Consider the following 22,485-nt stretch of genomic DNA (forward strand, 5'->3'; position numbering starts at 1 on the left):
ATCTTCCTAGCGTACAAATACATATACCTATTGTGAACTTTTATATTCGTTGTCTGTCTGTTTGTCTGTTGCTCAATTACTGGGTCGTTTATTGCTTGCCGTCTTTTGCCTCTGGCATTTACTTAACTTTATAAATAGGCAAGATACAAACACACGAGGGACAAGCTCACGCACGCAATCAATAGAAAAATCACACTCAAGTGCAGCAGCAGCAAATGAAAATGAAAATGTTGCATGTAGTAATAATGCGCGCCAAATGCTGACATTTTTATACCATTCATCCATGATATGGAATGATACATTCAAGTCGCCAAAATGTATGCAACAAATTTTGTACTGTCTTGATCAGCATCAATAGTCGAGTCAATAAAGCGTATCCGTCTGTCCGTCAGTAGGAATCTCCGTCTGCAAGAACTTGGGGAGTATACAAGCTAATTATTATTAAATTTAATACATAGTTTAACAAACACTTGCCAATTTTCTTAATATTTAAAATAAGTGGGTTTCTTTCGCAATACTTAAACCATTGAAATTGAATTTGGCTCAGTTAAATTTAATATTATTTTATTACTTACTTATCTTATTCTTACCATACACCAATTAAAAAAAATTAATAATGTGCGTTAGGATAGCCAAGTTTCGCTAAAATGATTTACTAAAATGCTGGTGAGCTTGAAAAAACGAATCAGATAGCCGATGTAGAGCAAACAACATGTGAAAATAATTTTATAGAAGTAAGTACATATGTATTTTTAAACTTAAAGAGTTGTTTCACTTTAGTGCATGGTGTACTTAAGTCGGCGCAACGAGTTGCTTTCTTCATTTTATGAATGAATGAATAAGAACAGCTGTTTGTATGAGGGAAAATGTTCTGACGATGGCGCATGCCCAATGTTGCAGAAGCAACATTGTTGCCAGCCGGAAAACTAGAGGAATTCGGGCTAGAGGCACAGTCGGCTGACAGCGTTCGAAGTATTCACATCAAAAAACGAAATTGGACGGAATATGGTGTAAAAAACACAAAATACTGATTTTTAAGCAAAAGACAACATTATTTCCTTATAATTATAAAAGAAAAGTGTACAGAATTTTCAATTTTTTTTCCGTTGTTTTTTAAGTTAACTGTGATAAAAAGAGCTAAAAGAATAAAACAAATGAAATGGCTAAATATTATGCTGTCTGAAAAAGCCTAGAAAAGTGTAACAAATGAATACATAATACATTTCATATGTACATATAACAGCGACCACATAAATTTATAAATAAATATAATAAATATATTTTGGTGAACGAACAACAAAAGCAACAACAACAAATTGACAAAGAATTAATAGCAAAAGGCAAAGCAGAGGAAGAAAACGAAAATGCGCGAAAACAAATCAGCAAATTAGCCATGCTAGCCAGGCGAAAAACAGAAGATCAGTCGAAACAGAAGAGTCGAAAGTCAGCTATATCCGTCCACATACAGCAGCATCTACAAATTGTTTACACGTGTGAGTGATACACATATACTTAAATATACCCCTCCATTAGCCCTACTTATAATGATAAGCAAATGAATTACCTTTGAGAACTGCCGGAGACAGGTCCCTGGAGATCTTGTGAAGCAAGAGAAAAAGAATTCAAATAACTAGGGAATACTGGAAGATTTCAACTGACAGACTGACACACACTTACTGAAACACACACACAAAAAAAATATGTATGTGGTACACACATACACGTCAGGAATCAAGCCAGGCAAATTGCTCTTGAAATGTAAATTAAAATTCTCCAAGGTAAACGAAATAAATAAATGTAATAAGCCTATTAAAAAAACGGGCACGCATTTTTATTTGACAAAATGACAGTAAAATGTTAAGATATGTATGTGTGTGCGAATGTTGTTTTTTAAGACAACATCATTTCAAGTGGCTTTTTTATTACTTATCTCATTTGAGCGAAAGCCTTGGGGTAGACCAAACGAAAGTCCTTAGGATTGTCGCTGTCAATAAGTGTATCTTGCCTTAAGCTTTTTAATGTTTTTATAAAACAAAATGAAACAAGAATATGTACATTGATGACACAATTCATTTACATACACACATGAAAAATTCCAAAAGAATCATCCTGACCTAAGCCCCACAAAACGAACGCTTCAATCAGCTGTTAAAAAAAAAAATGTCATTAAAACCTTTCCAATTGAAATATTATCCATCTTTAGATGATCAGATGTATGAGAGGATGAATAATTTAGGTGGATTTTTGTATGAGTACCTTCTACCTGTGAAAACCATCAATTGTTGAATTAGATTCAGTGCTTTTCAATTACCTGCGTTAATAGAAAATTTTGATTTTGACAATATTTCAATTTGCTTACCATTTAGAACTTGACCATTACCACTTACCATTTAAAACTTAATTGTTTTGAAAATTAGAAAATCGAGGCAGAAAACCAATATAAAATTCGAAAAAAAGATACTATTTTTTTAGATATGTGTATATATACAACTAATTATGTTACTTCAGTTTGGTCATGTCTTTTCTTTAGTAAATAATTTAAGAATGGTACATTTAAAAATTTCGATTTCGAAAAAATATTTGTTAAAAAATTAAATATATATATTTATATTCATAAATACATAGTTTATTATAGTTTTTATTTATTTTGTTCAAATTATCCATAAAATGAAAGCAATCTTCTAACTCAACCCAACTTTGTTATATTTGAGCATTTTATTTTATTTCCTTGGATAAGTAAATATATCGCAGTGTGCTAAAAGCTGTGAATATTCAAGCAAGTTGCATTTTAATTAATTTGCAAGACAAATCCATGCGATAGACAATGAGAAACTTTTGTAAGCCTGTTAAACAAATTAAAAACTAAACAAAAACAAAATTTGGTTAGACATATATCATTCAGTACGTGGTTGTGTGTGAATCTGTGTGGAGTAACTTATGTTAAGTCAGATCTATACTAACCCACAGAGGCTTTTCTACAACTTATCCTTGAGCTAAATACTCTAAGCATTTGTTGCAAATTCGTGGTTTTAAATGCTCCTTGCCATTTAACGTCTAGAAGATTAAATATACGCCGCATACACGCACCAGTCAAGTAACTAACACAGCAAGAACAAAATAAACAGCCCGAAACAAAGACGCATAAAAAGGATAATGGCTGGATGCTCAACTTGGTATTCATAAATCAGCTGCTTTATGCTGCTTGAGCACCTGACCATTGAGCAATCAAATTGCTTAAAATTTTAACAATTAAACATGCCCAAGGCAAAATTAGGTAGGACCGACTAAAAAGCCTTTCAGGATGTTCATTAAAAAATGACTGACAAAATATGTTAATGCCAATTTTAGGCAGCGCGGATATCAAGTCTAACAAAGCACGGTAACACGGTCAACTCTGGCCAGGCAAGTCGCGTATCTCTGAATTTTTGTTGGTATGTTTGCTCGACACACACACACACACACACACACACTCTCTCTGTGAAAAAGAGCCTTGAAACTGTCAACTAAAAATAAATCGTAAGAGCTCACTCACTCTTTAGCTTTTCTTTTGCCTTTCTTTCACTCTCGCACGCCGATATATATGTGCGATATGTGTGTATATATAATTATTCTAATAATTTCTGTTTTCATTTTTGAAATTCCGTTTGGTATGTTTTATTTAGTTTTATAAAGTCAACCGCATGTTCGATTCATCTATCTATTCTATTCCGTCTCTCCGTCTTCCACTTTCTGAGGCAATAAAAATTTGTATATGAGAAAATATAGTCGTAGTTTCACCAAAGTACCTACTGATAATGAACATACGTATGTATTGTATTGTACATATGTACATAGATGTGTGTATGTGATCAAACATGTAGCAAACACAATGGAACCATATAGAATAAGAAACCATTTACTCTGCTTAGGTGCCTCCAACAGTCAGAGAAATAAATTAATATACTTAAGCTTTTAATTAAATAAATTTAAGAAAAATGCCAACAGCTCTCTATGCGTGTGTGTCCAAAGTCAAATGATATATGGTCAGCAGACAGTGGCGTGGGAGATATCGAAATGTCTGGGAACGAATGAACTATCTGCGAACCGATTTCGATTTACTAACGAAGTGAAACGCAGGAGATTTCCATAATTATAGACACTTGTTTCCGATTGGTCTTCAAGCATAGTTTATATCCTTACAAAGCCTACGAATCGGGATGGACGTTGATCGTTTTTTATAATTAAATTGTTCTGCTCTTTAAAAGCTACTATAGTGCTGTGTGGGCATATTTCATTACGGTTGATTAAGTTAACCGTAAACAAAAGCACTTCAGGCGATTATTCTGTGGTGTTAATGCCAGTGAATCAGAACAATTCTACTTGCATCTGTTTGAATATTAAGCAGGCGCCAGCTTTAGTACAAATAAGTAGAATTGAAACAGCACATGACAAAAATTTCATTCCGACCATGACACACAATAGGCCCCCACACAAACCAGTGTAATGAATAAAATATATAGACAAACAGGCGCCCACAGTTTGCCAAACAAGCGGCAACTAAATAAAAATCCTAGCCGCATCCTACTAAATTTTCTAAACCCATATTGGTTCCACAAAATAATAAAATTCAATTTGGTTAAAAAATCACTTGTTATTCTATAACTCTTTTATCACTCCTTTAATATGGATTACCTGCAATGGAGCGTATACTCAATTTGCTTCAGGCTAGAACATATGCACATTTGTATGCATGTATGTATATATCTTTGTATGGAAATCTAAATAATATTTGCATAGCAGCCTGCATTTAATCTCTTTACATTTGTTTTAATTGTTTTGACATTCAAAAGCAATTAGCACATAAAAGTGGTTTAAAGGGAAGCAGAACATAGTAGTGCAAACATACGAGTGTTTGTGTATGTTGCTAAATGTGATAAAATCCTAAAATATTAAAAAATTAAAAGGCGAACTTGCAACTTTATTATTCATACGCACTGTTGCACCATCCTTTTATATCTTTCTATCTTTCTCTTTCCCTCTTTCTCTCGTTTCTCTCTCTAAATTACTTAAGGGTCATTTGGAGGAAAACAATCCTTTTTTATGCCAGGCAAAACTAAGTACATATATCCCGTTTAATCCATATGTAATTCATATAATTTTCCGTGGATTTAGAGCCCTTCTTATAGCGCAGAAAAGACATTGTTCCCGCAGCCCCTATCACTAATAGAGTATTTAAATTTACTATATATATTTACCGTTGGAATCAATAGCACAGGGTATACCAAAATCGGCGCAGTTACGTTTTATCCTTTCCTCTATTATAATCTCAATTTAAGTGCTGGATTAGGAAAAAAAAATGTGTCTTCTGTTAGTCATTTACTTTTTCATTTTTTGTTCTTTGATGTTGGCTAACAATAAAGAAAACAAAAACACGGCAATGTTACAGAAACAAAAAAAAAAAAACAGAATGTTTTTATTCACCGCAACAAAGCAGCACGAAAGAACAAAAACCCTTAAAATTTCTAAAGTGCCTATGCCGAATGTTGAATACGCTTCATCAGGCAATATCCTAGGCAAGTCTATCATTGGGTAAAAATTATTTAAAAAACAATTCATGGCTTGAGATAATGAGCATAATATTTGTAACAAATGTTTAATACAAAACACATGCCAAGTCTCAAATACCCTACTAAAATGGCAGAGTATAAAAAGACAATGGCAAAAAAGGACAAGTGGAATATATTTGGATGGGTTTGGGTAAAGCAATGGCTAAGAATTGTTGTGTGGGCGATTTTCCAATGTCAGGGCCATAAAACTGTGTGTAAGTACTATGTGTGTGTGTGAGTGTGTGTTTAATTGTGTGGCTTTGTGAGTGTACAGGCACGTGGAAATCGTCAAGCAAGCAAACGCCAAACGAAAAGGGCGGCCGCGCATAAAAACTAATTCGAATTATAATTGCTGCAACGCAGGCCAAATGTCGGGTAACATTCCAATTTGGACTTCTAATTGCTATAATCGCATTAACAGGACACTGTCGAATGCTAGTCGACTACTGATACTGGCTAGGACGACATTTGCTCTGTTTAAATGACCGGTATATACATAGGTAACACCTGCAACAGCACAAAATGCTGGTGATTTTGCTTCATTTCAATGGTGCAATGACCACAAATTGTTGACCACTTAACATGCAAACGAGCAGGAACAAAGGCAGTTGGGCGGAGGTGCAGGAGCGCGCTAGAAAACAAGAGAAAATTAACTGCAGCTGCCACATAGATAACAAATGGCGACGAAACATGCATACATCATAGGCCACATGATTCATGTGCTTGTGTGTGTAAGTCCAGCAAAAATAAATGTAGCCACACAACCATCAGCAACAACATTTGAAGCATTAAAGTTGATTTTTTGCTTTAGTATTCATATTTAGTTTAGTTATAAATTACTGTACAATAAAATCAAAATCAGTATTTAATATTGATTTGATTATAAATATACCATTCCACCTGTAACAAATGCTACTCCTGAAAAGGGAATCAATTTGTAATACACTGACATAAACACCTGTGTTGCCATCTCACCTACGTACACGTACACATGTGTCTCTATAAACTACTTTTTCACATAATCAGGATCAGGATCGATTTCAATCGCATTATCTTTTATTTGTCTTTTATTGAATTGGTGTTGATTTTGATTTTTTCAAGTGTATTATCACTTACAATTTATATTTTATTACACCGTGCGTGTGTTCTGGCTGATTTGTTTACCCATTTTTGATGGTCTATTGCTAGGGAGGTCTAAGCTCTGCAATATTAGTAGCAGATATCATAGGGGTTGGGCGGTTTTCCGTTTTTTTTTGTGTGGACGGAGTTTACCCACTTAAGCTTGATTGATTGATGGGTGAGTGTGATGGAGGGAAGTTATGTGTGTTGGAGGTGTTGGAATGAGATTTTATGACACTTACTCGCAGTGCCAACAATACTAAGAACACTAACAAGAAAGGGTTGGGGAACTTAACCTGACGATTAATTCTATAAGGCGTACAGAAAAATAGTCGAGTTAATAAAATTATTCGTGTGTAACCAAAACGGCATTCTTATATTAATATTGATAGTTATCTAGAACAAACGTCCGATAATTAAAATATTATGAAACAATTGGAAAAATCAATCAGTATAACCGATATAGATTCAAATTAAAAGAAAATGCAACTTTGTAGCCAAATTAAATCCCAATCAACTGAATGGTGTACTTATAAGTACATACTAAGAAAACTTTTGAGATACTTTAAGATATATAGAAAAGATGCTAAGTCACTTAGTCATAACTAACCATGCAGCAACAGCAGCAAACTTGTACTCAATGACCTTGTATTTTTCATTTCCTCTTTCACAGCTTAAAGTGTCAACGAGGCGTGGCAAGCAGCTCTTAACCGTGTACAGTGCGGAGCGCAGCGAAGGACACCGTTCAGGTGTGGCGACCCGAAACCGAGAAGAAGAGAAAGGAATTTATGTTCTTAAGAAAAACTTTTGACGATATAAATGTTCCCTAAATGCTAGCAAAAGTTGACTAGAATTTGGTCAAAGAAATCCAAAATGAGCTCTTCGGCTGCTGCCCGGCTACTTTTGCCGCCCACCGACTACGAGCTAAGCCCTATAAGTGTGGATCAATTTTTGGATAGTGTGACAGCTAATGAGGCCATGCGTTATGATCTAACCGATGAGACAACATTGACACCATCCACAATTCTACTCATCAATGGCAGCACCTCAATGGCCCCGCACAATTACACTGATACGCAAACGGATTTTATGTATCCGCATTACGACGATGATCTTGGCATGGACCCAAATTGGACGCGAATGTGTGAGGATCCCTACAATCCTATGCTAGAGAACAATCGCATTGAATTTTGGGTCTGCGGTGTTATGCTTAATATAGTGGGCATTTTGGGTATACTTGGTAATGTCATATCCATGATCATATTGTCCCGTCCGCAGATGAGATCGAGTATTAACTATTTACTCACAGGACTAGCGCGCTGCGATACTATGCTAATCATAACGTCAATGCTACTTTTTGGCATCCCCTCGATCTATCCGTATACAGGGCACTTTTTTGGGTACTACAACTATGTGTATCCATTCATTTCACCAGCTATTTTCCCCATCGGAATGATAGCCCAAACAGCCAGCATTTATATGACCTTCACCGTGACACTGGAACGGTACGTGGCCGTTTGTCATCCATTAAGAGCTCGTGCCTTGTGCACTTATGGCAGGGCCAAGATATACTTCATCGTCTGCGTGTGCTTCGCCCTTGCCTATAATATGCCACGCTTTTGGGAGGTGCTGACAGTGACATATCAGCTACCCGATACGGATAGAATATTGCACTGTGTGCGACCCTCGCGACTGAGAAGAGACCTAAAGTATATCAATGTATATATACATTGGTGCTATTTGATTGTCAACTATATTATACCATTTCTAACGCTGGCCATTCTCAATTGTCTTATCTACAGGCAGGTGAAGAGGGCAAATCGTGAACGTCAGCGTCTATCCAGATCAGAGAAGCGGGAAATCGGCCTGGCCACCATGTTGCTATGCGTTGTCATAGTTTTCTTTATGCTAAACTTTCTGCCTCTAGTTCTGAACATTTCGGAAGCTTTCTATCAATTGATCGATCATAAAGTCACAAAAATTTCCAATTTGCTCATCACGATCAATAGCAGCGTCAATTTTCTTATCTACATCATATTTGGCGAGAAGTTCAAGCGCATTTTTTTACTCATTTTTTTCAAACGACGCCTGAGTCGTGACCAACCGGATCTTATACACTACGAGAGCTCAATATCGAACAACGGCGATGGAACCATGAACCATCGCTCATCCGGCCGCTTCTCTAGGCACGGCACTCAACGGAGCACAACTACCACCTATCTGGTGGCCACGGGCGGGGGCGGCGGTAGCGGTAACAATTCATTGAACAATGTGCGACTAACCCAAGTATCCGGATCACCGGGTTTGATCAAAATAAAGCGGAATCGAGCACCCTCGCCAGGCCCAGTGGTCTATTATCCGGCTCGGGAGATGCAACGTTCGGCCTCGACCACCACGAATTCTGCAACCAATAATAATACGGCACTCGGTTACGATTGGACATCGGTGGATAATAAGAAGCTCGGTCATGTCTCATCGGGATTTTGAGTGTACATAGAAACATAGATGTAGTCTTTTACAGCAAATAGATACTGTAATCGAAAACTAAACGCTCTAAGCGTAGCGTTACTTTGTGATAAGCATTAAGTGTTTCTTCTGCAACTTCTACTTCAACTCATACTACTACTTCTTCTTCGACTCTTAATCTATCCACAATATATATATATATATATATACTATAAAAAAAACAATTACTTTTCATATTATCTTAATATTTAAAGTTAAGCATTTCGTTAGGTACTCCAATCCACAGTTGAAATAATCCCAAGTTTTTAATCAGTCATCCGAACTCTAATTCAGATAGCTTACATAATGACAACGGCGATTTCACTTTAAAATGAATTAGAGTATTGAATTACAGAGACCATCCCATCATTCACGACTGCATTTGATGAATTTAATTTCAATTGATTTCAATCTAAAAACTCTTTCTCATTCATATAGTTTCAATCTATTGAATTTGCCGCAATTTTGCACTAAATTTAGCCCACGAAATAACGAACAAAATGCAAACTTTTAGCGACAAAAGGGTCCGATCCCTGGTAGCTGAAGCATTTCTCAAACTTTTTTATTTGCGAAACTTTGTTAGACCTTTAATTAAAAAGCCTTTACAGTTTGTGCCATCTATCAGCGAAGACTTGATAAATGATTTTCGTTTGCTTTTTCTGATTGGCCATAATTTAAGTTAATCGAACTTTTACTTTTCTCATTCATTCTTTTTTTTCTCTCCATCGAATTTAGAACTTCATATTATATATATATTTTTTTTGTATGTCATGTTGGCAAAGAAAACAAAAGTTTTGAGGCAAACTAGAAAACGAGTAGCTCAATTTCAAATACTCCACAAGAACTACAAATTAAATAAAATGTTTAAAAAAATGTTAAACAAATTTAATGGAAAAGACATTTTTCAGGTGTTCACAACAGAAATAATATAACCAACCCTTTGCTTTACTGCAAACCCAAACTTTAATATGTATGTGTATGTATATATATATGACTGTATGTATATGTTTAATAATGTAAGTGATTGTATATATTTATATAAATATTAAATCTTATGCAAAGCATAAATTCATAAATTAATAAATTATTTTTAGTCATAGTTTAGATTAAAATTTGTATAGCTCTCTAGCAGAATGCTAAAAGCTTAATTTAAACTATTGCGAGACCGAAATTCAGCTAAAAATAAATACTGATGATACCATAAACATTTTGCAGTCATTCTCAATTGAAATGCAAACGAAATGCGTTCATCTACACCAGTAAATATTCTAAATTTGACACACTTAAAATTCAATTTGCAAGAGACAAATAGGATTAGATAATTGCTCAAGACACTGCGAGTCCAACGTAAATCATGAATCTCAAACAATTCGTCAAGCCAATTTGCAATGCTTAGCACGTTGAGGCACAACACAGAGTCGATGGTAATGATGATAATGCCAAGGCGATACACAAAGGAATATTCATAATACACGGATAACAAACAAAGTTCTTAACTTAACGCAATTACTTATGTTTTGCTTGTATACTCATCAGGGAAAGATTGTGTATTCACATGTATAGAATAGTAAGATGAGGAAGCCTATACGACTTAAATATAAGTGTGTGTCTATTTCGGTTGAACACCATGTCGTATAAGTATTATTGTTCAAAAGTTCCATGGAAACTAACCCTTTTTACCTTTCTTTACTTTCGACGTGCTAATTAAGTTTATAAAATATGGTCATCAGCCAACAAGTTAAGCCAATTGGAGTGCCCAATTATAACAAGGGTTGGGTGAAAAACAAGCTAAATCTACGTAAGCAATGTACAAATAAGTATGCTACAAAAAGGTATCCAAGGCCTGGTCATTGTCAATTTTGAGACGAACAAAAACAATTAGGTAAGCTCCGTATTGTGTTTGGGCGTAAAATAAAGTCCCTGGCAAAGCTTAACGATAATAAATCAGTTTGGAGATAATGTCAGCAGTTTTGTCCCTCCTTAGTGGCACCTAAATGAGAAAACGACTGGATCGAGAATTCTGCTGAGTTATTTGTACTGTGGTTTTCGTCACCAAAAAAATTTTGATGCGTTTTTAATGCCGCCCAGAGGATTCGACTATCATTTTTAGCTTCAAGTGTTGATGCTTTTTTGCTTTCTCATTTTGACAAATGGTTCAAATTTTCGATGGTGTTCTGTTCTGCCAATGACAAAGTGTTGACCCGGCGATGCTTGTGCTAATTAATTAGCAGTGAAGGATTTTTTCAGCTTACCAAGACAATTGGATAACGCTGCAGCAATGCTTAAATTAATGTTTGCCCAATGATTTGACAAAATTTAAGTCACGAACCAAGTTTTGTAAACTTTCATTTTGTCATACCATGACTAATCCTCCCTGCTCCAAAATATTAGCATGGCTTTTGCAATAAAATTCCCCAAGCTATACTTTACATGGAATGGCAATGGAACAAAATTCAAGTAAGGACAATATAGCAGAGAGAGGAAAATTACAATCGACGGTCTAGTGTGTGCTGTGACAGTCAAGACGGAATGGAACAAACGAACGACTGTGTAATAGTATGTTGCTCATTATAGTCTTTTTTAGTGTGTTCATTTTTCATAGTTTTAGTTCACTTGTTTACTTGATTTTAGGAAAATGAGTTTAACTTTCTAAGAAAACTAGCTTCTGTCAGCATTAGTGCAGTCCTCGGTAGATGAGTTGTCTAAATTGAATATATTCATCTAGATAGCAATTTATTTCCAAATAGAAAAAGAGGCCACAAAAACAGTGAATTTAAGATGTTTTTTTGTAACATCAATCTTGTTTCCTTTTAGTTTGATTATCTGAAGTGGTCTGATCGTCTATGATCTCTGTTGTCTCCATGGTTTGTGTGATTGCCACCAAAGTTGGCCTGGGTATTTCCGTTTGTCCGCCGCCACCACCACCACCACGTTGCGGTTCACATTCGCAATACGCCTGTTGGCCACCACCACAGGTAATAATCGCTGGTGGCACATAAGGAGCACCCGTACAGACGGGGCACCTTTATAATGTAAATCGACGAATTAGAATACTGAATAAATCTGACTTTTTCGACTTACCCTCCCTCAACAATAGCCGCAGGAGCAGCTCCAATAGGTAAAGGTACTATTTTCTTATACAGGCACATAAGACGATGGGCCACCAAGATGAGGGGTAATAGAACTAAACCTCCAAGTAGAGCGCCTACCCAATAGCCATTCTATGGATATGAAGAATTAGTATTTTGGCATTGAGTTCAAAAGAAACGCTTACAATCGGATCGACCATATGATGACAGATAAATTCAACACCACGATCATAAATGTAGGCCAGTGGATCACATCGCCCCACATTATTGTTGACCTGACTGACGACCATTTCAACGTATTGCCCAGTTTGCTCCACCATAGTTTGAGTTAGATTTAAGGTCACCGTGTTGATAAATTGCTTGCCGCGATCCTGAATGAACTTCTCCGCCCGTACTACGGCCTCAATCAGCACTTGTATGGATGTAGCAAAATCGAAATTCTCATACAAAATCAACTCATCGATTTTGTTCAACTTTTTGACAAGGCTACTGTGGGTGCTCTTGAGCTCATCACTATACGCCTCGTGGTAGGCTTTGGCAGTCAAATGTTCATTGTAAAATGCGTAGACTGCCGAATCATATTCAGAAGATAGTTCGTAAGACAGTTGTCTTAGACTTTCAGCCAGATTACTTAGCGACATGGGGGTGTACAAGGAGCACATACTAGCAGTAAAAACGGTACTATGATAAGTTGATAAATTTTCTTGTCGCAAATCGTTAATCTGGCTCCTTTCGTCTGGCGTTAATATCACAAATTTTGATAGGTCATCTTCAAAAACTTGATGCTCGCTAGAATCGTCGAGGTTCAAAACTTTTAAACGAGACAAATCGTTGATATCATACATATGATTCTCGCGTAAGATTTCGAAAATTGATCGATTTGCCGTACAAGCCTTAATGGCATTAGACATCCGAATTGCTGGAACCTCCATCTGATCCTCATCATCTTGACTAGGTGAGCGATACATGTTGAGATCAATTGTCGAATCGAATTGACGAATTAGGCTATTCTCCTCCTTATCGTGAAGCGGGGCGCATGCCCCCTCATAGGTAATTAGCCCCATCATGAAATAGAAAGTGCCAACTAATATTATAAACGATACCACGCAGAAAATCAACAAAATGACACTGGAATAAAACGAAATGGCTATTTAGAAAAAGAGGAATTCCCCAAATATAATGTCTGAATGTCCACTCACATCAATAGACACATTGCTCCAGTGCCCCTACTGCAGAAGCCCATTCCTCCCGCACTCTGTGCTGGGCCCACAACTCCGCAAATCAGGGACACAATTAGTATAACAATAATCTACAAGTCACAATAAGGGCGGTAAATAATGGTATGAAGTGGTCATTAATGGGGTTTCAAAGCAATCGCTTACCAAGAACAGTGACAAACAGACCAGTAAATTGACTAGATCTCGGCCAGTACCGAATCTTTCATAAACATCTTCAAACGATTTCGTTGAATGGAGAGTATTTTGATGAATATCACTTAGCACCGAACCAACAATATTATGTATTCTATTGGACTGTTCACGGAATGCATCACTTCCCTTCTTCACATCACGAATGAGAGGTGGTATCAGGTGCTCCATTTGCTTTTGGACCATGGTATTGACTTCTTGCAACCGCTGTAATGCTCTTTTGGGCACTTCATAATGCTTTTTCTTGATAATACTCTCGATGCTTTCCGCATAGATAGTAGTATTAGGTAGCTCGTCAAAATGCAAACAGGGAGTTGTGTCAATGAATTCAACGTCCATGTTATTAACCATTCTCATGCAATAATCCGTTCCGCAAAGATTTGAGGCCGCATAATTAATATCACGTTTCATGCCTCGAACACCTGTGCGCGTAACAAATACAGGGATGATAATCGGTTTTGAATAATGTACTATTGTATGTAAACTACCATCTCTCAACTGGGAACCAGTGTAACGCAATTCCTTTTCCAACTTGTCCACTTGTCTCATTAGTTGTAGAGCCTCCGGCATATTATCCAATATACGCTCTAATTCGGTTACAGCATTGCTTTCCGATGTATCCGCCAGATCCAAAAACAAGTGCTTATGAGCATCTACGAGATAAGGTTTCTTACTGTGTCAGGAGTAAAGTAAAATAAAACCCACCATTAAGCTGGTCAATCATATGATTCTCGAGTTCTTCGTAGTTAAGTACCAGCAGATGATGGATATTATCGGCAACATCCTTCATAAAGAGACAAGTGTCTTCACTGCCGCGACGAATTGTGTCCGACGAGTCCTGTAGACCGCGATCCAAAAGTCTATTCGAGAAGAAGGCTATGAGGAGAGCCAATCTGATACCAAACGATATTCAATAAGTTAAAAAGCGATGTCGAATGGAAAAAAAATTTGAACCTACAGCAGAAGTAAAATCAGCACTCCCAAACAAATACCACAGCAGAGGCGTCGACGATAGTCCTGGCGCTCATCGCAGGGTGGACAACCTTGTTTGCAACGTCGACAGCAACAGAAACAGCAATAGCAAACACTGTGAATTGAGTTCTTTCTTAGCCATAAACACGGAGTCAATACTATTCACTTACGCAATAAATGGCACTACAATGATAACGATAAGCAGAAACACAATCCAGACAAAAACTAGCCAATACTTGGCCATTAAGTCGGCCCAATCGTCCTCCTCCGATTTGGAACCCAAAGCCAGAGTATCATTATCCTTTAGCACAACATATCCTAAAGAACAGAATAAGCCATTGCCTTAGTAAAAAGTTGAGCTCACTTACCCGGCGGCAGGGCCGGAGAATCTGTGACTATGGTATCGAATACGAAACGCGAGAAATTAAAAACTATGTCCATAGTTGCATCACTGCGAATCGGTGGTTTCGTATAATTCGTTTGCGATTTGTAAGGGGTAAACTCAACTGCCGGCCAATGAGTTTGTCCCAACTGTTCGTGAGTTGTTCCATGGCCTATGTAGCCTTCTCGCCATATCACCGAGTTATCTACAAAGTCATCGGCTCCCCCGGGGTTCGTTTTGTTTTTCGCTGTGGAATCACCTGCGGAGCCATCCGAAGACTCGGATGCCTCATTATTCTGGGCAAAACTTGGGGAGATCAGAGTGGCCCAAAAAAAAGCGCATATCACCACACTGAGGTAACCAATCACGAGGTAGCCTTTGTGACCGTTTCGTCGTCGCGTTTGGTTTGCGCACCGCCTTGGTTTGATCTTCGGGTCAGCTGATTCGGTATTATCCAACATACTTAACATTTAACAAGCTCCACTCTCTAATAATAGCGGGTCATCCATTTCATGCACCAACAACACTACTGCATAAATTTGGATTCTTTTCACTGCAATTGAAAAATGACTTCAAATTTTCGCGGACTTCGTGTGCGTATGTGTGCGTGTATTATGTATATGTATATGTGGAATACAAAAATTTTCTCCAACGTTATTCAGAATAAGTGATTGAAAAATTAACACAAAATGATAAAACAACAATTTTTCTGCATGAAAAGTAGTAATTCGTTTGACAAATTTTTCAGATAGGCCTTGGATTTGAATTAGAAACACAACATTGTTTATGATATAAGAAAGCAATGAGGGGAAAATAATGCTTGAAATAGGAATGCGTCCAAGCGATTCAAAATAATCTATGTATGATGTTATAAAAGGAAAGATAAAAAGATAGTCGATTGAATTTTAAAAAAAATGTTCTGTTCTGGCGATATTTCCGTTAACTTTTTGCACTACCCTCTTACTATGTTGTTGGTTGTGTACTTAAATGATAAAATGTATATTTACTACAAGAAGCCAGAAATAAACAACAAGTGCCTTTGAGCCATATTTTTAGGCTGCTTTCAAACAGATGGCCAAAGAAAGGAAAAAATTATATCGACAGTAAGAAAAGTCTGAGACTTGAAGACACCCTCTTAAACTCGGTGTTCAGCAACTACACAAAAGCTTTCTTTTTTTGAACAAATTAATATACTTGTCTATCTCATGACTACAGGGTATAAAAAACGCTTAACGCACACCACCAGAGGCGTGTCCATGGCAGCAGCGGCATACTAGCAGCCCTCTCAGTCAGCATTTCAAGTGGTTTCCGGAGGCATGACGGTAAGGAGGAGGGTTAGCAAGTGAAATAAGAGGCTACGGGGCGAAAATAAGGTTCAAACCAGAGCAGACCGCAGATAGTCGGTCGGAGGGGGGTCACCCTGGCGATGGGTCGTTTGCTTTCGGTCACCGTAGTCGGTTTCGGGTCGACAATTGTGATGCAGATGGTGATGTGCGAGCCTTTGCTATTGGGACTGCAGTTGTTCAACTTTTGACAAGGGCTCCCAACAGCTAGCCGACAGGCCCGAAGATTTGTGGCTCACACTTAAAGGCAAAAAAAAAAAACCGCAAAATGTCAAAGGCTAGAGAGAAAAAGAATTGTGTGTGTACAATATTTGACTTATATTTGTATGGATTTTATGCACAAACTGAAGAAATGCTAATTTACAATTTTTATGCAAAAACACGAAACTCCTAACAAAGGAATTCCTGCAAATCTGCCAGGCTCGGCAAGTATGTATCCGGAATCATTATCAATTTTTTCTCATCACCATCTTCACAAATTTTTTGAACATCCTTTAAAGTGTTAACTCCGGTGCCAACAAACAGAGATTGAAACCCGCAATTGTGGGCGAAAATAATGTCCGTAGAGAGACTGCAAAAGGTGTTGAGGGCAATAAAATAAGCATTAATTAGATATTTGACTGAAAGGTGCATACGTATCCCCAATCATAAGAGTTGTTTCGGGCTTAATTACTCCACGCTGCTGCAGATGGGCCACCATCCAGGGATTAGGCTTGCCCAAAATAAGAGGTTTTCGAAAAGTGAGTGCCTTAATGGCCGCCACCATAGCTCCCGCACCTACAATTAAACGCTTCTCCCCAACAGGATAGGCGGCATCCAGACAAGTTCCAAGAAAGAGGACATTGTCATTCCGTAGATATGAACTAGCTCGTATTATTTTCGGTACTGTAAACTCCTCATCTTTACCCACAATTACAGCTCCTACATTTGCATCAAGTTTAACTTTAGAAGCAAACTCTTGCATGGTTATATGGGATTTAACCGACTTCTTGTCATCACTGGAAAATGCACAAATACCAATTTTAGCCAATTCCTGCACAATACCACGTTCGCCCACCACATAGGCTTTTTTCTGAAAATTTTTAGCACTTAAAAAATTGGCTATGGACAGCGAGGAGCTAAGAACTTCATGCTCTTGGGCAACAATTCCAAATTTATTGGCCTTCCTGCTCAGGTCTGCAGCCAGCATTGACGAATCGTTTGTCACCAGAAAGGTCTGTTTCCCTGAAGCAGACAGTAGATTAAATGTATCCGCTGCACCCTCTATTGGTCGATCCAAATGCCAAAGAACTCCATCAGCATCGCAGAGAACCACGTCGAACGTGTTCAGCCATTGGCGTACTCGTTGTTTTGGTATTTTAATTAGATTGGAACAACTTTGCTTAAACATGTTGCTGTTCTCTTTTCGATTCAATGAGATAATGTACGACACAAGTTTGATTATTATCAAACGCACACTAGATTAAGGGGTTTCGGGGGAGAACTCGCTTCTCACTCACTTCGTCAAAATAATTTTATATCAGAAAAATTACAAATCTGAATTTAAGTCTTCTTAATATTATTAAATTATTAAATTTCTTTTGATTTTTTGGAATCCTTTTAAGAACTAGTTCAGTTCGAAGAAAGTTGACAAGCTAAAGATTGCTGCCAGTGTTGCCGTTTGAAAATATTTTCGGGAACTAAATCAATTGACAGTTGACTTTTGCACACGCAAAATGAAAAGGTGAAAAGGCTACTTAAAGCAGATCTGGGCGAACAAAAACAGGTAAGATTGTTCGCTTACAGCGAATTACGTATGTCAACAGCATTTTGAATAATTTAGATGGGTTTCAGCTGCACTGAGGCACAAAATGCCCTATGATTTTAACACAAAATCAAATAAGAATACGGATTTTACGGCAATTCCAGCAACAACAACATCATCATCATTAGAAGCACCAGCTAGTACACCGAGCGCCACCCTATCAAGCGAGAATTTTACAGAATTGAGTTCAACGCCGCCATATTTAGCAAAAATCGGTTTAGGAACGGTTTGGAAGATGTCCGAACGTCAACGCCTTACTCAGCCTAATATTGGGGATGACATTGAGGAGAGTTTTGATGACGAACTATTTGTGAAGATACCAGATTTTAACTCCAAGCAAATGACACCACCGTTAATGGAATATGGATATGAGTTCGACGGCATCAGTGATGGAGAAAAGAGTGATGATAGTTTCCCTTCTGTGCCTTATAACGCTGAAGGACATCGTTTATACAAGTTTTTGCAATATCTAACAGCGCACCGCTGGTTGTGGTGTGAATTTTTTGAATCACTAGTGGATAAGCCTATCCTTGCCGATGCCTATGATGTAAATCGTTTCATGTGTGACTTTTACCCCCAGATAGTCACGCGACAATTACCACGTCACGTCTGGCAACTGCTACGACGTATCATGGGTAAGGCGAGACGTTTCTCTTCAGCATTTGTTGATCAGGAACGTTTAGAGCTAGAGCGTGGTCGGCGTACTATACGTGAATTACAGCTGGGGACTTTCAACAAGCATATTGATTACGACTACTTAGACCAGATACCCCGGCGCATTCCCCTGCCCTTGTCCATGGGGTGTAAGGTAACGTCTTTATTAAATAAGAAGATCCCGCCTGGTCAACGTCAAATAGTGACATCCCGATATGGCCTCAGAGATGGTGTGCTTGTGGAGCATAGACCCCATGAAAACAGCTACTTAGTAGAATTTTGTTTTGAAGGCAAGTCGAAGGTCCACAATATACCAGATTATGCTATATGTCCAATACTGGAACCCAAGAGCTTGGATTTGTCAACAATAATAATGGAAATTGATACTGAACAGAACAGAATAGTGACTGACCAGCCATTCAAGAACTACTGTCAAAACTTTCAAAACAGTCCTTATAGCAAGTCCTTGCTAGAGTCCATACTTCAGATTAAGAGTATATTGAAAATGAAAAAAAAGACTGTTCAAGATATAGCCAATATAAATGAGGAATTCGAACTTAGTATTTTAGGAAACTCGACACGTTCCCTTAGCACATTTGGTTCTAGCTACCGCCGAGATACCAAGTCCACTGGCCAACGAGATGAAATCCAACGACGATATGCAACCCATATGACCGCCTTGCATCGTATCAATGCAGAGATCTTAGAGCCCCTACAAATAGTCAAATCGTTTCTTTATTGCTACAACAAGTCCCTGCAAGTCCAGTATCTACACTGTCTTCCGCAGAGCCAACTTTACCAACAGGCTCGCACATTTGCTGAATTGGATATGAAGATGGCCGAACAGAACAGTGCCGTGCCCCTAGGCATTCAGGGTACTAGAGAACTGCTTTTGAATTTACAAACCATTTTCTATCTGTGCGGCCAGTTGGGTAACTATTACAATCAAGTTAATATCGAGGCAGTGCTAAACGACGTGGTGACTTACGTCTTATCAACTCTGCCGACCGTTTTAAGTGTTCCATTTAAGAAGGTAATCAATTCGGTAGAATCTCTCTGTAGTCGTTTGGCGGCCAAACAGCAATCTGATGAGATAATGGAAGACGATCTAATGGATTCTTTTGAACTGGCCATTAATAACCGAGAGGCAGAGCCACTAGACGAACTGGAGCAAATTGAGCAGCTATACCAACTGCATCTTCTACAACTGGAAGAAAATAAGTAGGCAGCCACATTGTAAAGCCAAAAATTATGGGACACCAAACAAATTATTGGCTATTGCGCACTGAAATAAATCATGTGATTACAACCTCAATAAAACGTACCCAATGAAGTCGATAAAATTTGAACAATGATCCCCCCCGTTTCTTTTTTTTATATTCGGACTTTTTGAAACAGGTTTAAAGTAAAAGCTTTTCTTTTACACAATTAATATAGTTGAGAAATATAAGACACAGTTTCACTTTCTATCCCAGCTTCCATCATAAAAATGTCGCCCATTACGAACCAGGGACCAAGCCTACCCCTGACCGCAGTCCATTGCTGGTTGGTCTATTGTTCGTAGTATATGTTTGTATCCGTACATAAATCAGCATTTAAGTGTTTTCTATTTTTTAATTACCAGATAAATGCACTTTGCTCATAAATTGTGCGGGCGTATAGTCAGTGAAGTTTTTGCTGATAGCTTACACAGAATTTATGGGTAGACTCACTACCACCATCCTGTGCCCTTCATAAAGATATCATTAATATGCCTCTGAATGAATTTGCAGCCAAACCCCATTTTTGCTTAGTTTAACTTGGACTCGGCAAACAAATAGCATGGCTACATGTAAAAAATTGACAAACTATTGTAAAGCCGACCAACTGGTGGATACAGGCGGATGTTCTTAGACCATGAGAAATGGTCATGAAATATGGTTATGGACCCACTTAAAGGGTAACGTGTGCCTGGAGACAGCGCTTTGAGTGATTGTAGTTTGTAAAAGCTTATTCAGCTAATTACAAATATGTAACTATTTTGTAGACACAAAGGCGATGAGTCGATTTTTGTGAACTCACAAAACAAACGAATGAAATTAATTTTGGCCTTCAAGTGTAATAACTTAGGCACTAGTTTATCTCTGTAGGAGGATAAGTTGAATAGAGGAAAGGAAAGGCGCCCATTGCCTTGGCAACATTATTGGATAAATGAAATTAAATATGCCGCATTACATAATCCAATGCATTTAAGATTACTCAAGCTTCCTTCTGGTTGGTCTCTTTATATATTGACACTTGATCATTAATTATATTTGCGCGTGGCGGGGCATCGTTTATAAGGCCGGCCACCAAGCAAGCAAACATAACCTAATAACATTCGATATGAAAGTAATCATATAAAAACGCCAACTTAATTGATTAACGATGGATCTTTGAGGCTCAGGCGGGTATATGCGAATGCGGATGTGCGGGCCTGAATTAATCCAAATGCCATAGCAAACTTTTCGCCCAACAATTTGCTTTATTAAATTGTCATCAATGGCAACGGCGTAAAGTTTGTATGAAAGGCTAACTGGGTCAGAACACACGACGCCAATTTATGTTGTATTTGCAGTTGTTGTGTTTGTACAGCACGAGGACCTTCCCATCCAACCTTCATGTCCCAGAAGTTTTTCGAATAACCCTCGGATTCATGTACACACATTCAAGTGTCTGCTGATTAGACAGAACGCTATGTGGGGTGAAAGAGAATTTCATGTTTATATGTATGGACATGAGCTCGGCAAAAGGCCTTAGCAGTGTTCGTTCATTTATCGCGATTTTCTGTAAGCCAGCTCTATATTGCCTGGCCACTGTAGTTGCGACTACTTGATACCCAAGGCTTCAAACGCTCATTATATATTATCACTAGGAATTTTTATTTAAAATATGTCTGAATAGACAACAACGCAAATCTTTCATGTATTTAAAAATGTTAGTCTATGCAGATTTTGCTATTTTACAATCCCATTTAGCAGTTTTGACCAACAATTGTCAAATAGTCTAATATACGCAGAGCATGTGTAAATTCTGTTAGAGGGCAACTCGAAATAGCCATTGAGTTGACTCATTTCTCCGCTTGTAAATCAGGCCTCGACATCTGTACGCGTGTGTCTGCGATGAATGTGTGTGTTGTGTGAGATGATGGGAGATGAAAAATGATTTATTTAACGGCCGGCAGTTGTGGCGGCAAATGCAAATGTGCAATAACAACAAATACAACCAAGTGTAAAGGAAAACTGGTGAACACAGAGAAGAAAAAACAAGAAGACCAGCCGGCGGCAACATTTATGGTATAAATCGGAAGAGATGGCTTAAATTTTGGTTTGTTTTCGGTTTTGCATGATTCGATACATAGTTTGGATTGGGTTTCAACTAATGATTGACGTGACCAAGAGGGCACATGCTTGTCAGTGATAAGTCCGGAGCTTTAATTACATTACAATATTTATTTGACGCGCTGAATACTTAAGTTTCGAGAATATAAAATTAAATAAAACCAGAAATCCCTGTAAGAAGAAAAGGAAAACAAGAGACCGAACAGCTTGTCAGTTGGTTTTTGTACAAACGTCAATTGTATGTAC

The 22,485-nt window shown here is 37.8% G+C and overlaps 4 protein-coding genes across 5 annotated transcripts; 2 read left to right on the forward strand and 2 right to left on the reverse strand.

Annotated features, from left to right (window-relative positions):
- Window positions 1-1,303: 1,303 nt before the first annotated feature.
- Window positions 1,304-9,349, forward strand: LOC6639621 (FMRFamide receptor). The gene is made up of 2 exons (XM_002062556.4): window positions 1,304-1,493; window positions 7,378-9,349. The coding sequence occupies exon 2, from the start codon at window positions 7,578-7,580 to the stop codon at window positions 9,189-9,191; it is 1,614 nt and encodes a 537-aa protein (XP_002062592.1). The 5' UTR covers window positions 1,304-1,493; window positions 7,378-7,577; the 3' UTR covers window positions 9,192-9,349.
- A 2,572-nt stretch (window positions 9,350-11,921) lies between these two features.
- On the reverse strand, window positions 11,922-15,810 carry LOC6639620 (prominin-like protein). Its single transcript, XM_023180454.2, has 10 exons — window positions 15,066-15,810; window positions 14,868-15,015; window positions 14,684-14,812; window positions 14,431-14,618; window positions 14,214-14,378; window positions 13,681-14,147; window positions 13,498-13,607; window positions 12,484-13,426; window positions 12,291-12,430; window positions 11,922-12,232 (listed from the first exon to the last, which is right to left on the reverse strand). Exons 1-10 carry the CDS (start codon window positions 15,547-15,549, stop codon window positions 12,004-12,006), a joined length of 3,003 nt encoding a protein of 1,000 aa, XP_023036222.1. The 5' UTR covers window positions 15,550-15,810; the 3' UTR covers window positions 11,922-12,003.
- A 906-nt stretch (window positions 15,811-16,716) lies between these two features.
- Window positions 16,717-17,909, reverse strand: LOC6639440 (4-nitrophenylphosphatase). The gene is made up of 2 exons (XM_002062554.3): window positions 17,058-17,909; window positions 16,717-16,993 (listed from the first exon to the last, which is right to left on the reverse strand). Exons 1-2 carry the CDS (start codon window positions 17,810-17,812, stop codon window positions 16,813-16,815), a joined length of 936 nt encoding a protein of 311 aa, XP_002062590.1. The 5' UTR covers window positions 17,813-17,909; the 3' UTR covers window positions 16,717-16,812.
- An 88-nt stretch (window positions 17,910-17,997) lies between these two features.
- LOC6639439 (protein lin-9 homolog) lies at window positions 17,998-20,235 on the forward strand. 2 transcript variants are annotated; one of them, XM_047012167.1, is made up of 2 exons: window positions 17,998-18,187; window positions 18,245-20,235. In XM_047012167.1, the coding sequence occupies exon 2, from the start codon at window positions 18,273-18,275 to the stop codon at window positions 20,103-20,105; it is 1,833 nt and encodes a 610-aa protein (XP_046868123.1). In that variant the 5' UTR covers window positions 17,998-18,187; window positions 18,245-18,272; the 3' UTR covers window positions 20,106-20,235. The 2 variants fall into 2 exon arrangements, with proteins under 2 accessions (XP_046868123.1, XP_002062589.1); XM_002062553.3 differs by having other exon boundaries at window positions 18,256-20,235.
- The last annotated feature ends 2,250 nt before the right edge of the window (window positions 20,236-22,485 follow it).

This window comes from Drosophila willistoni, assembly GCF_018902025.1.
Source record: "Drosophila willistoni isolate 14030-0811.24 chromosome XR unlocalized genomic scaffold, UCI_dwil_1.1 Seg144, whole genome shotgun sequence".
In the NCBI taxonomy this organism is placed as follows: Eukaryota; Metazoa; Arthropoda; class Insecta; order Diptera; family Drosophilidae; genus Drosophila; species Drosophila willistoni.